The 13,057-nt window shown below is 39.0% G+C and overlaps 1 protein-coding gene across 3 annotated transcripts; it reads right to left on the reverse strand.

Annotated features, from left to right (window-relative positions):
- Positions 1–315: 315 nt before the first annotated feature.
- On the reverse strand, positions 316–4,988 carry LOC110824133 (18S pre-ribosomal assembly protein gar2-like protein). 3 transcript variants are annotated; one of them, XM_022054685.2, is made up of 5 exons: positions 4,621–4,988; positions 4,121–4,172; positions 1,598–2,432; positions 764–1,332; positions 316–678 (listed from the first exon to the last, which is right to left on the reverse strand). In XM_022054685.2, exons 3-5 carry the CDS (start codon positions 2,177–2,179, stop codon positions 570–572), a joined length of 1,260 nt encoding a protein of 419 aa, XP_021910377.2. In that variant the 5' UTR covers positions 2,180–2,432; positions 4,121–4,172; positions 4,621–4,988; the 3' UTR covers positions 316–569. The 3 variants fall into 3 exon arrangements, with proteins under 3 accessions (XP_021910377.2, XP_021910379.2, XP_021910376.2); XM_022054687.2 differs by lacking the exon at positions 4,621–4,988 and adding an exon at positions 4,302–4,600; XM_022054684.2 differs by lacking the exon at positions 4,621–4,988 and having other exon boundaries at positions 4,121–4,291.
- Positions 4,989–13,057: the final 8,069 nt, after the last annotated feature.

Genomic DNA, 13,057 nt, shown 5'->3' on the forward strand with positions numbered 1-13,057 from the left:
ATTTTTATTGCTTTTATTTCTCACCGTTTATTTTGCATGAAATTTTATCTAAATTAAAAGAACGGAAATACTTATTAACTTAGTGAAACTTATTAAATTTCACTCCGATATTTTTTAGAAAAAAATGAAGAACTAACACCACTAATAGACAAGTAAAACCTGTAAAAAAATTCTTATTTTTATATATTTTGTGCATATTCTGAGAAATTTTATTTCGTTCTGGTAAAATTTAAATTTAGATCTCATATTTTATATATATAATTAATGTACATATCACATGAGATATTAATTTATATTATATATATATGAGTAACATGAGTAAGAATTGCTTCGGAGCGTAACATTACTTCCTCAGTAGAAATACATAAAACCAAATAGGAAACTTACAAAATCCTGCTCACATCTCTCAACTCGCAAGGATGAGACCAAACTCATACTCTCTGAACCTAATGAGTATTACACACCAACCCCAGAGGCCAAAAATAAAGCTATTTTTAGTTTACTAAATGAACAAACTTTTTAATATGTATATATTTTTCACCTTTAACCTACTGATGAAACAGAATCATTCAGAATTTACAGCAAAGAAGTCCTCGTCTCCAACCCCTGTGCTTTCGGAGATATCTTCTGTCAGCTTTTGCCATTCTAACAGGACTGCTATTCCATTCAGACTGCAAGCTGCAATCAACAAAGAGAAATATTTTATTCAATAGTTAGGTATCGACTGTAATGTTATGAGATAAATAGTTTGACAGATATATACACGGGGAAAGCAAAGGAACGAGTGCTAGTTGTGCTGCTATCTGATCGTAGTGACAGACTGCCAGAATATGCTATTGGTCCTGAGTAACTTATTAGACCTGATATTGGACCTGTCGCAGAGAAACTTGTCTCCCCAATACCATTCTGAATGTGGCCGGAGACTGATTGGTCTTTTAAATCTTTGAGCACGCTGGTACTTTTAGACTCGAGATGTTCAGAATCAAGATTTAGCCAATACTCTTTCCCACCAGTCAACATGGGAATACGAGAGTTGTGATCAACATTGATGCCTTCAGTCTCTATTTTGTTACCGGAAGACACCTCGTTATCAAGGCTGTTGTTGTTGATTAGTTCTTCAGTTATACAGCTTGCCATGTCGAGATTGTCACTGCTACTACTTATTTCTTCAGCAGAGCCCACCAAGTTTGTTTCCTGATTGTCTTTGTTTGGTTCCTCAGCTGCTGGAACCAGAGCAAGATGCATCACAACTGCTTCCCCACTGTCACTGTTCAATTCCTCCCCTGCAGAAGCCACTGCAGCACCTGCCAATGTTGTATTTCCACTTGAGCTCTGCATTAGTATCATACAATGGGAATCAACATGCATAGACCAGAAACTTTAATGAAATAATAAAAGCAGATAATTGTTGCATGAAGTCTAAAGCTCGAAATATCATCTTTTTACCTTCATAGCAACATTAAAAATGCACTTTCTGTTTTTAGTTCGTGGCAAAAAAAGTTAATTAATGTGGTTTATGTGGAACCCACAAAACCATTAGGTTCCCTAATGCTACATTTCCCAACACAACATGATAATTTGGTAATTACATGCATACCTGAGAAGATTGTTCAAGTTCATTGCTACTGTTGGAAGAAGGGACAGGTCCGGATTTCTCCATGTTCAATTCTGGCATTGAAAGAATATCACCAAGTGTAAAAGCCTCTTTGGAGACATCATTTGCTGGCTTGTCCATTGCATCATCATTCACTTCCCCAGACAGCATAAAACCCCTTGGATTGCATATGTTGCCAATATGCTTGTCAGAATTGGTTTCTCCTGGTGATTTCATATTATCCTGGGCCACCGCATTGTTCTCCTGGCTTTCTTTCATAATTACCTGGACCAGTTCATCGTTTTCTTTGATGCATGGATGATTCTGATCCTTTTCTGGAGGCTGGCTGTTGCAAATACTCTTCTCATCCACACCACAAGCAAACAAGTACTTGTCCTGCATAGGCACACCCTCGTCAATGCAGATGTCTTTAACAACATGATAGGTGTTCTCCTTGTAGCAAACTATTAACTCGGGCAGTTCATGTTCAACAACACTTTTGTCCATATAAACAACTGAATTCTTCTCAGTCAAGTCCCTTTTTCTGAAACGAGAACAAATTGTGTGGTCGCTTTTCATTATCATATGTGAGATCGTTCACATGCATGGATGAATCAAGTTTTGCAGCATTCTAATCTTTCCGGTCATTCATTCAAAATGGTAATTGATCTCCATAGTCCTTGTTATCCCTTAAACTGCACAGAACCCTCAGATCTTGTTTCATTATTCCATTTCTTGATTTTACCTCGCTGGAACCCACATTATTTCACTGTATTCAAAAGGTTTACAGATTTGCTTGTAGGCCTAGATTTGAATTGCAAAACACTTGCTCATTAATCTGCAAGAATGTTAAAATACTCAATAAAGTGGAAAATTAGAAAAAAAAAAATACTGCTACCAAAGTAAGTCCTCAAATAAGAGCAGTGTCCCAATTTCAGAAAGTAGACAGTATTCAAACTCAAAGTCATGCCACCAAAAAAGATAGAACAGATCAAAAGTTTAAATATCTTTAACAGGATTAAGAGGAAAAAGCAGATAACAAGTATTGCAAGCCTCAGAGGAAGATAAAATGAGATGAACACAGACTATCCTCCGGAAAATAATAACAATAATAATAAAATGGTTAAATTATCGAGTTTCAAGATTTACAACATGAAGTTGAGAGATTATACAGGAGAATTATTCAGAGCCAGCACAAGTTATATCTTCAAGCATGAAACACTCAGACAATTAGCAATCTCCATGAACATAAAATGCATGACAAATTAGGTTTGCAGGCAATTTTTTATGACCATTCTGCAGTTAAGAATATTCATAACAATGACAACAAGGAGCTGCAACGGATAAATATATCCAGGTCAAAAAAAAAATTAAGCATACAACAACTGAATATAAAAGTAAAACTGTGAACTATGTAAACATTCAACAAGCATGACTTATGCTTTTCCCCTTAAAGAACTTCAAGCCAAAAAAAGGCAACAAGAAAGCCATCTGCAAGACCTCAAACCAAACACAATTTTACAGTAATTGATACCGTGAATCGGATCACCACCTCCTAAATAGAAACAAAGCATACAATCATCCAACAAAGCTAGAGGCAAATACAAACTCAGAACAGAAAACATATTTGTGAAAGTATTACAAGAAGAAAAAAATTAGTGAGAAAGCTGCTAGAAATTATGCCAGAGGGAAGACCCATCATCGATCTTGAACAAAAGAAAATAATCAACTCAACCATCTCCAAATTAAGAGATTATATTAAGCAAAAAGGAAGCAATCATCAACCTCCATACCTGCTTTTTGTCAAATGGAGAGAAAAATCAAAAGAAAGCTGATATGCACCCAGTAGGCTTAGTGCATGACCAATCATTAAAGTTAAAAAGGAGAATAAATATTAATTAATTCCATTTTTTAAATATAATCTAATGCTCATTTATGGAAATAATCATACCGGCAATGAATATTACTCTATAAAATAATAAAAAGAAAAAACAATGAACTGTTCAATTGTATGTAGAAAGCAACAGTGGCAAATACAATAGGTACAAAAGAATGATTCAGGGCGATTGGTATTAGCTAAGCGTGTGGAATCTTTTAATCTGTCCTCAATATACAGTATGTATATGTAACTCTGTGTGTCTGTCTCTATATATATATACAAAGAGATGAAGACAAAAGAAAATATTTCTTTTTCAAAGATTACATAATTGCAACTAACTACAGCCAATATATATATATAATCTTGATTTAACAAACCAAATGACCCTAATTTTACAATAAATATCAAAATTATTTGTTTGAAAATGCTAATAAGATCTCCTCAAATGAATTTTAAAAGACTGGCAACCTGGAAGATGCTAAAGAAAACCCCAGAAGGATTTTACCTCAATCTAATAAGAAAAGCTAGTTAAAAAAAAAAAAACAAATAGACGACTAAATCAGATCCCACCTAAGAAACACACAAACCAAAAAAAGCCCAGAAAAGTGCTAAGAAACATACAGGCGTAGAAAAAAATGGTAAAGTACCTTTTAGAAAAGACGACTCTGCTTCATAACTGACAGTCTTCGGTGATCTTCACTGCAAAAAGGAACAAAAAAACATAAATAACCCATAAAAATATAAGACATGGAAAAGGGATGAAACAAAGATGGGATCGAAAAGAGAGAGAGAGAGAGAGAGAGAGAGAGAGAGAGAGCGAGACGAAACCCAGAAAGAGAAAATCTTGAGCAGAGGATGAGGAAATATTGAATGGGCGAAGTGAAGCAGATGGTTTAAATTAAAGCTCAAAACTAGATTGACACAATATAGTTTCGGGTGTTTAATGGAAAAGAGAAGGAGAAAGTAAGTAGTAGGAAAACTCGAGTAATAAATGATAAAGCAAAGAGAGGAAAGCAAATAATAAATAGAGAAGAGAGAGGAGGAGGAGAGAACAGAGTTGTAATTATCAAAAACCTAATAGAAATAAAGGTCAACTGATTACCATCCCTGCAATTAATTTTTGAGAGCAACAAACGGCTATTTTTACCTGTTATACCAATCTTTTTATTAGCCTCTGTTTTTTTCGCATTAAATTATCAACCCACCACCCAACTCCCACCCCAAAACCAAAATTTAAAACCCAAAAAATAATGCAAACTTTCTCATGCTCTTCAACTTCACGTCTCTTTCTCTCTCTGATTTCCGATAAAATTTCCAGTTTTCTCAAAATTTTCCTCCTCCCCAAACAGCTCCACTGCCACTCAGTCAACAACTTTTTACCGTTGTGGAACTTCCCGAAATCCCTCGATTTTCGTAACCATCTGCATATAACAAAGAACAAATTCTCCCTTCGAAGATGACAAAAGGAGGAGAATTTGAGCTCTCTCTCTCGGCCCTATCTGAAAGTTTAAACCAAAAATAAATTATTTTTTAAAAAAACAAAGTCAACTGTTTTATATTTTGTTTTTTGGTGGGCTGGAAAAAGCCGCAGCAAGATTAACGGCGAGAGATCGACGCGAAAATGTTAGAGTGCAGCTGCGACTCACCGTATTTTGATGCTGCGTCAGTTTGTCGAGATCCTGAGCTGTCGTTTTTTAATATAAAAAACAATATTATATTATATGATATCTCTCTCACACCGGAAGATTTCTCTTTTCACTCTCACCGGGTTTTGGGACCCACAGTATCGCGTTCGGTTCATCCTCCCCACTCACCGAGTCAACTCAACAATTCATTTTCTCTTCTTCTTTTCTTTTTTTGTTTTTGCACGTCTTCTGACTTTGATCCTGTTAATCATGACGAATGAGTAGACAAATATTTTATTAGCGTACAGTGCGTAACACTGGATGCAAGCTCTTCTTGTCTTTCTCGGGATCCAAGCAGAATGATCTGGAAATTCACACGTGTCCCGCTGGATATGATTCAAGTTAACGTGCGCCGGGGAGGGAAGATAAAGTCTATTTTGTCGTTACGTGACGCGGCGGAGCCGAGGAGGCAAAACCGGAGCGTGCGTTTGGGAACTGAGAATGATGAGGTACAGGTGGGACTACCGTACACTCTTATATCTGAAGCGTGTCTTCGGGAGATAGGCCCCATGGAAATATGATGAAGGTCCCTGATTGATTCCGCCTTTTACTTTTCTCTGTGGACCCCACATCTTTTAGCCACATCACGGGTCAGGACTCGGCCTTCCTTTTCTTCATTCTTTACTCGACCCCTCTCTTTTATCGCCCAAAAACATTTGCTATTAATTTAATTGAATGATATGTTATTTAATTTTTAATTATTAATTATTAAGATACAGAAGGTAAATATGATTTATAATTAAATTAGATTCATTTTTATTTTTAATTTTGTAAAAATAAAATTTTATTAATTATACAATAATATTAAATAAGAATTATGAATAAAAATTATGTTTCATAAATTTTATTAATAAATTAAAAAATTTTAAAAATTATTAAACAAAAAAGTGTTCGTTACTATATTAAATAAGAGTTACGAATAAAAAGCATCATGAAAACTCAACTAATTTAAATATCTAGAGAAATAATAATAGAGTGTTAAAACGAGTGAAAATGTTAAATGATAATGTAATTGATCTGAACGAAAAGTTCTTATGAATTATATAATTTGAAGTGAGCTTTAAGTATACCATATAGGTAGAAATTATCTAAGAACTCAAACTATATTCATAACTCATCTCATTAGTGAGTAGGAATTATCACTTCCATAATATAATTAGTAAGGTTGAAAAAAATGCTATGAATAATTTTTTGTAAATGGTAAACATGTCGTTAATATATTGTCAGATTATATAGAAATAAAAATTAAAATAAATATCATTTATATGGATGAGTTTGTTGTGATGCAACAATGATCCTAACTTTTTTTCGTAATTTATATTATCGTAAAACTTATAAAAATACTAAAGATAGATGAATAAAGACGTATATTAAATAGTTAAAGAAATGTGCAAATGATGTCATCTTTATGTAGTATGCTTAGTAAAATTTAATTTAAATAAGACTAATTAAATTAAATAACTAAATAGATTTCTCATTTTAAGACACCAACTCAGATTTAATTCAATTATTTTATAAATATATATAAATTTAACTTATTTGCTCTGACATATTATGTAGTAATAAGAACGTAGTGAATTCATACTTGTAAAGGTGGACATGATGTAAAAAATATATATATAATAATTTTTATTTACGAATATTTTTTACATAATAATTTATAATAAATAATTGAAATAATTATTTTACATTAAAAAAAAAAACATAGGTAACTTAACTTACATAAACAAATGACATAATAACACTTTGGGATCATGTGCATATAATAATGAGGAGAAATGAAAATCGTGTCCTAATGGTCAAAGTTGGCAAATAGTCTGTACGCATATACAACATCTATTAATAATTATATATTTTAAAATGCGTAGATAAAAATACTAAATAAATTTTAAAAATATTAATAAAATTTCTTATATAAGCCGAGTTTTTTTAACCAATGAACTTTTATCTCGCTGTAACAACCCCGGAAATTCATAATGGAATTTACATTATAAATATCCAATGCGGAAGCGAAGTCAAAATTTGAATAACATCCCTTACACTGAAACCAAAACGTGCTCACAAAATATAGAAAATTAAACTACCTAAAGGAGAAACTTGAAAGTAAAAACTACGAATGTAACTATGGAGTCTTTAGGCATCCCCTTCGTCGTCCGCCTGCGGAACCGGCTCGGGAACGATGTCCTCTTGATCTGAAATGATTAAATAAGGAATGAGCTACACTAACCCAGTAAAGACATCACGATATCTCACCGTCATGGAGGTAAAAGTGGGTAGAAAACACGAAAAGACCAATGGAGCATAATTTACAACAAATCCTTTTATCGATAATAAAACCTTTACCATTCACTTACCCGGTGAAATTCATAAGACAATATACGAAAACAATAACATCATTATCATCACGAAAACATATATATGAACTGTATAACATAATACCTATCACACTTTTCGTAATTCAATCGTTAACAACATATTTTCCTAATTCACCAGCCCACTAGTATCCATGGGGATCCATAGGGGTCCCGCTACCCGTTAATCCTTAACACTTGAAATCATATTCCAGGGCCGTCCCCATACCCCGTCCGGTATGGGCGCCAAACCATAGACCTCATTACCCCGTCCGGTATGAGGGTGAAACGGACCGTCCCCATACCCCGTCCGGTATGGCCGCCAAACACATAAGATCTCCATACCCCGTCCGGTATGGGAGACCACAATCCCGGTAGGGTTCCCTACGGACCCGGTCCGTCCACCATCTCCCAGGATATCTAGTCAGGCTGACCACATTATACAATTCTCATTTACATAATCTTTCATTCTCCTTTTTCCTCAGTCAGCATTATTAATCACATACAAACAAGCAAAACGATAATTTATGCCAAACAGACAACATACAGCATCAATATCCTGGTCATTCAATCCATAATCAATAAAACAGTAAAATATGCACACGAAACTATAAAATGAAAACATCAAACCTCATGCTGCATTTAAAACTGTAAAACAGGCCAAATAACAGTTAACCGACAAACACACTAGACTCGGGCTCCATTAGCGACCTTAAGCAATTTCACACATTCGTTGATTCATGAACTACCGTTTTATCGTTTATTGAACTTTAAAACCGTGATAGGAAATAGGGTGAGGGGTCCTTACTCGTTTCGGGGTTTGAACACGGCTTCACAGTGCGCTTGCAGGCTGTCCCTAATTTTCCCTGAATTTTCCTCGCGGAACTGAATCGCACTACTGGTACCTGCACGTGTTCCAAAAAAAATCCCAAATTAGGCCCAGGGCTCCTTTTTGGCCAATATCGCAATTCCAGCACGGCGGCTCCCCCGTGCTCCGGTGGCGGCGATTCGCCTCGGGTTAGCCGTTTTCGGCCATTTCCGGCCGAATTCGGCCACACTTGCATCGTTTCCTGCGATAAGACAACCCTAGGGCCCTCGAGGAGCCAAAAAAATTACAGAAAACCGAAGCTTACCGGCGACGGTGCTCTCGGGTGCGACGGCTCTCCGGTGAGGTTCGTGCTTTGGTGATTTGGCTCCGATCAATTGTGCAATGAAGGTTGGGTCTCGGTGATGATAAGCTGCAATGTATATGATTGCCGCTCGGAAATTAAGGACAGCAGAGAGAGAGCTTCTTCTGTGACAGAGATGGCCTGAGCTGCTTGGAGTCGCGCTGAAGAAAATACAGAGATGGATGATATTTGTGTTTATGTCAATAAGTAGAGGCCAGTAATTGGTTCTGCGAGTAGAAGGAAAATAAAGAATGAGAAGAACAATTTGAGGGGATTTTTCTAAGTATTTTGCGAAGAGTCCATGGAGAAGATGAGCTCTCTCTCTCTTCTCGGCCTCCTCTCTCTCTCTACGCCCCTTTAGCCTCAAGGATTCCTCCTTTCTCTGTTTTCGAGTTTCGTTCTTTATAGTGGAGCGAAGCTGTTTAGATCAGCATCCCCGCACTGAAGATTCTCTAAAAATCACAAAAACCCATCTCTTCCCGCTCGCAACGTGCACGTCTTTCCTTCCTTCTTCTTCTCCCGTTTTCTGCGCCACTACGCTGCTTATAGTGGAGCGAACTGTTTAGATCAGCATCCTCGCACTGAAGATTCTCCAAAAATCACGAAAACCCATCTCTTCCCGCTCGCGAAGTGCACGTCTTTGCTACCTTCTTCTTCTTCTGTTCTCTGCGCCACCACGCTCTTTTTGTTTTTTTTTTTTGCTGGATAAATAATTAATGAGGAAATTACAAAAATGCCCACGTTCTGGGCGTTACAACTCTCCTCCCCTTAAAGAAATTTGGTCCCCCAAATTTGCCTCTTACTCTTGATCGAACAGATGGGGATACTGGACTTTAAATTCTGATTCCAGTTCCCAAGTAGCCTCCCTGGGCGTGTGGTTCTGCCACACGACCTTTACAAATGATATTTCCCGGTTGCGGAGTATTCTGCTCTCTCGGCCCGTGATACCGACCGGTACTTCTTCATAAGACAAGTCTTCTTGGAGTGGAAGCGGTTCATGAGTCAAGACATGAGAAGGATCCGGGTTATACTTATGTAGCATAGATACGTGAAACACATTATGAACCCGGGAGAGCTCAGGAGGCAGTGCAAGTCTGTAGGCAGTGGTACCAATCTTGTCTAAGATTTCAAAGGGTCCAATATATCTGGGGTTTAATTTTTCCCTCCTGCCGAACCTACTAATTCCCTTGAAGGGGGTGACTTTAAGAAACACCCGGTCGCCTTCCTCTAAGGCCAGGTCTCTCCTCCGGGTATCAGCATAACTCTTCTGCCTACTCTGAGCTGTCTGGATGTTCTTCTTGATCTTAACTATCTTGGACGTGGTTTCTTCTACCAAATCTGGGCCAAACAATCTTCTATCGCCCACTTCTTCCCAATAGATCGGCGACCTGCACGGACGCCCGTATAGCGCCTCGTATGGGGCCATGCCGATGCTTGCTTGGTAACTGTTGTTGTAAGCAAACTCTATCAGGGGTAGGTGGTCGTCCCAATGGCCCCCGGAGTCAAGGACACAAGCTCGGAGCATATCCTCCAGCGTACGAATTGTCCTCTCTGATTGTCCATCTGTTTGGGGGTGGAAAGCAGTACTAAGAGACAACTTTGTTCCTATAGCTTGCTGGAAACTATTCCAAAACCGAGAAGTGAATCTGGGATCCCTGTCGGATACCACTGTTACTGGAACTCCATGCAGTCTGACTACCTCCCGAATATACATTCTTGCCAACTTGTCCAAAGGATCAGTCATTCTGATGGCCAGGAAGTGGGAAGACTTAGTGAGTCGGTCAACAATTACCCATATAGTATCATGTCCCGATCGTGCCTTGGGTAGCTCCGATACGAAGTCCATGGTGATGTGTTCCCACTTCCACTCTGGAATCGGTAAAGGCTGAAGTAACCCGCCCGGGCGTTGATGTTCTGATTTGACCTGCTGACATACCAAGCACTTAGATACAAAGTCGGCTATATCTCTCTTCATCCCATTCCACCAGAACCGATGTCGCATAGTTTGGTACATTTTCGTACTTCCTGGATGCATGGCGAACCTTGAACTATGGGACTCTGTCATGATGTCTCTTCTTAACTCACTGTCGTCTGGGACACACACTCTGTCCCTGAAACGAATCAATCCATCGGCAGAGATCTGAAATTCTGAGCTCACTCCCTGTTCTGCACTCTTCTTGCGGGTTACTAGGGCGGGGTCGACTGACTGGGCTTCCTTTATTCTTTGGATTAACTCGGGTTGGACTGCTAGGTGGCCCAAACATGTGACTCTCTTCAGGTCTCGCAGGCGAACCTGCTGTGTAGCCCCAATGGACCTACATTCTGAAACCATCAGATGGGCCAGGGTGCCTGCACTTTTCCTGCTGAGGGCATTGGCCACCACGTTGCCCTTACCTGGATGGTATAGGATGTCACAATCATAGTCCTTGAGGAGTTCCATCCACCTTCTCTGACGCATGTTGAGATCCTTCTGGGTGAAGATATGCTTCAAACTCTTATGATCGGTGTAGATCTGAAAGGTCTCTCCATACAAATAATGGCGCCAGGTTTTCAAGGCGTGTATGATGGCAGCAAGCTCCAAGTCATGGGTAAGATAGTTCTTCTCATGATTCTTTAGCTGTCTAGACCCATATGCTATAACTTTTCCATGCTGCATTAGGACACAACCCAGGCCCAGATAGGAGGCATCACTATAAACTGTGTACCCTCCTGATCCACTCGGTAGAGCCAGCACTGGTGCAGTAGTCAGTCGCTTCTTCAACTCTGAAAAACTCCTCTCGCAGTTCTCACTCCATTCAAACCTTGCATTCTTCTTTGTGAGTCGGGTTAGAGGAGCTGCTAGACTAGAGAACCCTTCGACAAACCGGCGGTAATAACCTGTCATCCCTAGGAAACTGCGAATTTCCTTAACTGTTGTCAGCCTTTCCCAACCAAGTACCGCTTCAACCTTTTTGGGGTTCACTGACACTCCTTCCTTCGATATAACATGTCCTAGGAAGGCGGTTTGTTCGAGCCAAAATCCACACTTGCTCAACTTCGCATACAACTTCTTTTCCCTGAGTACCTGTAGGACTTGGGCAAGATGATGAACATGTTCTTCCCTACTTTTTAAGTAGACTAAGATATCATCGATGAACACGATGACAAATTGGTCTAAGAATTCTCTGAAGATTCTGTTCATCAGATCCATAAAGATGGCCGGGGCGTTGGTTAGGCCAAACGGCATAACTAGGAACTCATAGTGTCCATACCTGGTTCGGAATGTCGTCTTGGGGATGTCTTCTGCTCTCACTTTTACCTGATGGTAACCTGATCGTAGATCTATTTTAGAAAAGACCTGTGCACCCTGCAACTGATTGAAAAGGTCATCAATCCGGGGAAGAGGGTACTTGTTCTTAATTGTTACCTTGTTTATCCTTCTATAATCAATGCACAGTCTAAACGTTCCATCCCCTTTCTTTGCAAAAGTAACCCCAGCACCCCATGGGGAAATGTTGTGTCTAATGAAGCCACTGTTTTGTAGCTCAGTGATTTGTTTCCTTAGCTCTTCCATCTCGATGCGGCTCATTCGGTAAGGAGCTACCGAGATGGGCTGGGTTCATGGCTGTAAGTCTATGGTGAACTCGACCTCTCTGTCCCCTGGTAGACCGGGCAGTTCATCCGGAAATACGTCTGGAAAGTCTCGGACTACTGAAATCTCTTGGATACAAACTTCTTTCTTGGGTTTACCTAGTTAGAGAAAATACAATATTAAGGCACTGGGAATTAAGAAGAAAAGAATTTGTCATTAGGGAAAATCAGTACTGAATAATTTTATTAACTTGTAAATGGCTCCTCGTTGGGAGGATTAAATACAATCTTTTTATTAAAGCAGTCTATGGTGGCGTGATACACCGCTAGCCAATCCATTCCTAGGATTACATCAAAATCCCCTGTGTCTAACCCTATCAGGTCTACCCTCAATTTCCTATCTGCTATCTCCACGGCACATGCCCTGTAGACAACCTCTCCTAGTAATGTCTCCCCCCCAGCGGTAGATACAAGCAATAATGAATCAAGTCTATCAGGTGATATACAAATTTTGGAAGCAAGAACATGTGAAATAAAAGAATGTGATGCACCAGTATCAAACAAAATATGAGCAATGTGGCCAGAGATAGTATACATACCATATACCACGTCCGGGTCTGCGTCGGCATCCTTCTGGGTAAGGTTGTAAACTCTGCCCTGGATTGGAGGCCTCCCTTGATTCTGGTTCCTAGGGCACTCCCTCGCATAGTGTTGGGCACTGCCGCATATGCGACAGGTGTTGTTGAGGCGGTAGCAGGGTCGGTCCCCATGATCCCTGCCGCAGTACTGGCAGATCTTCCCACGTGCTG

This window comes from Carica papaya, chromosome 2, assembly GCF_054855325.1.
Source record: "Carica papaya isolate Zhongbai chromosome 2, ASM5485532v1, whole genome shotgun sequence".
NCBI lineage: Eukaryota > Viridiplantae > Streptophyta > Magnoliopsida > Brassicales > Caricaceae > Carica > Carica papaya.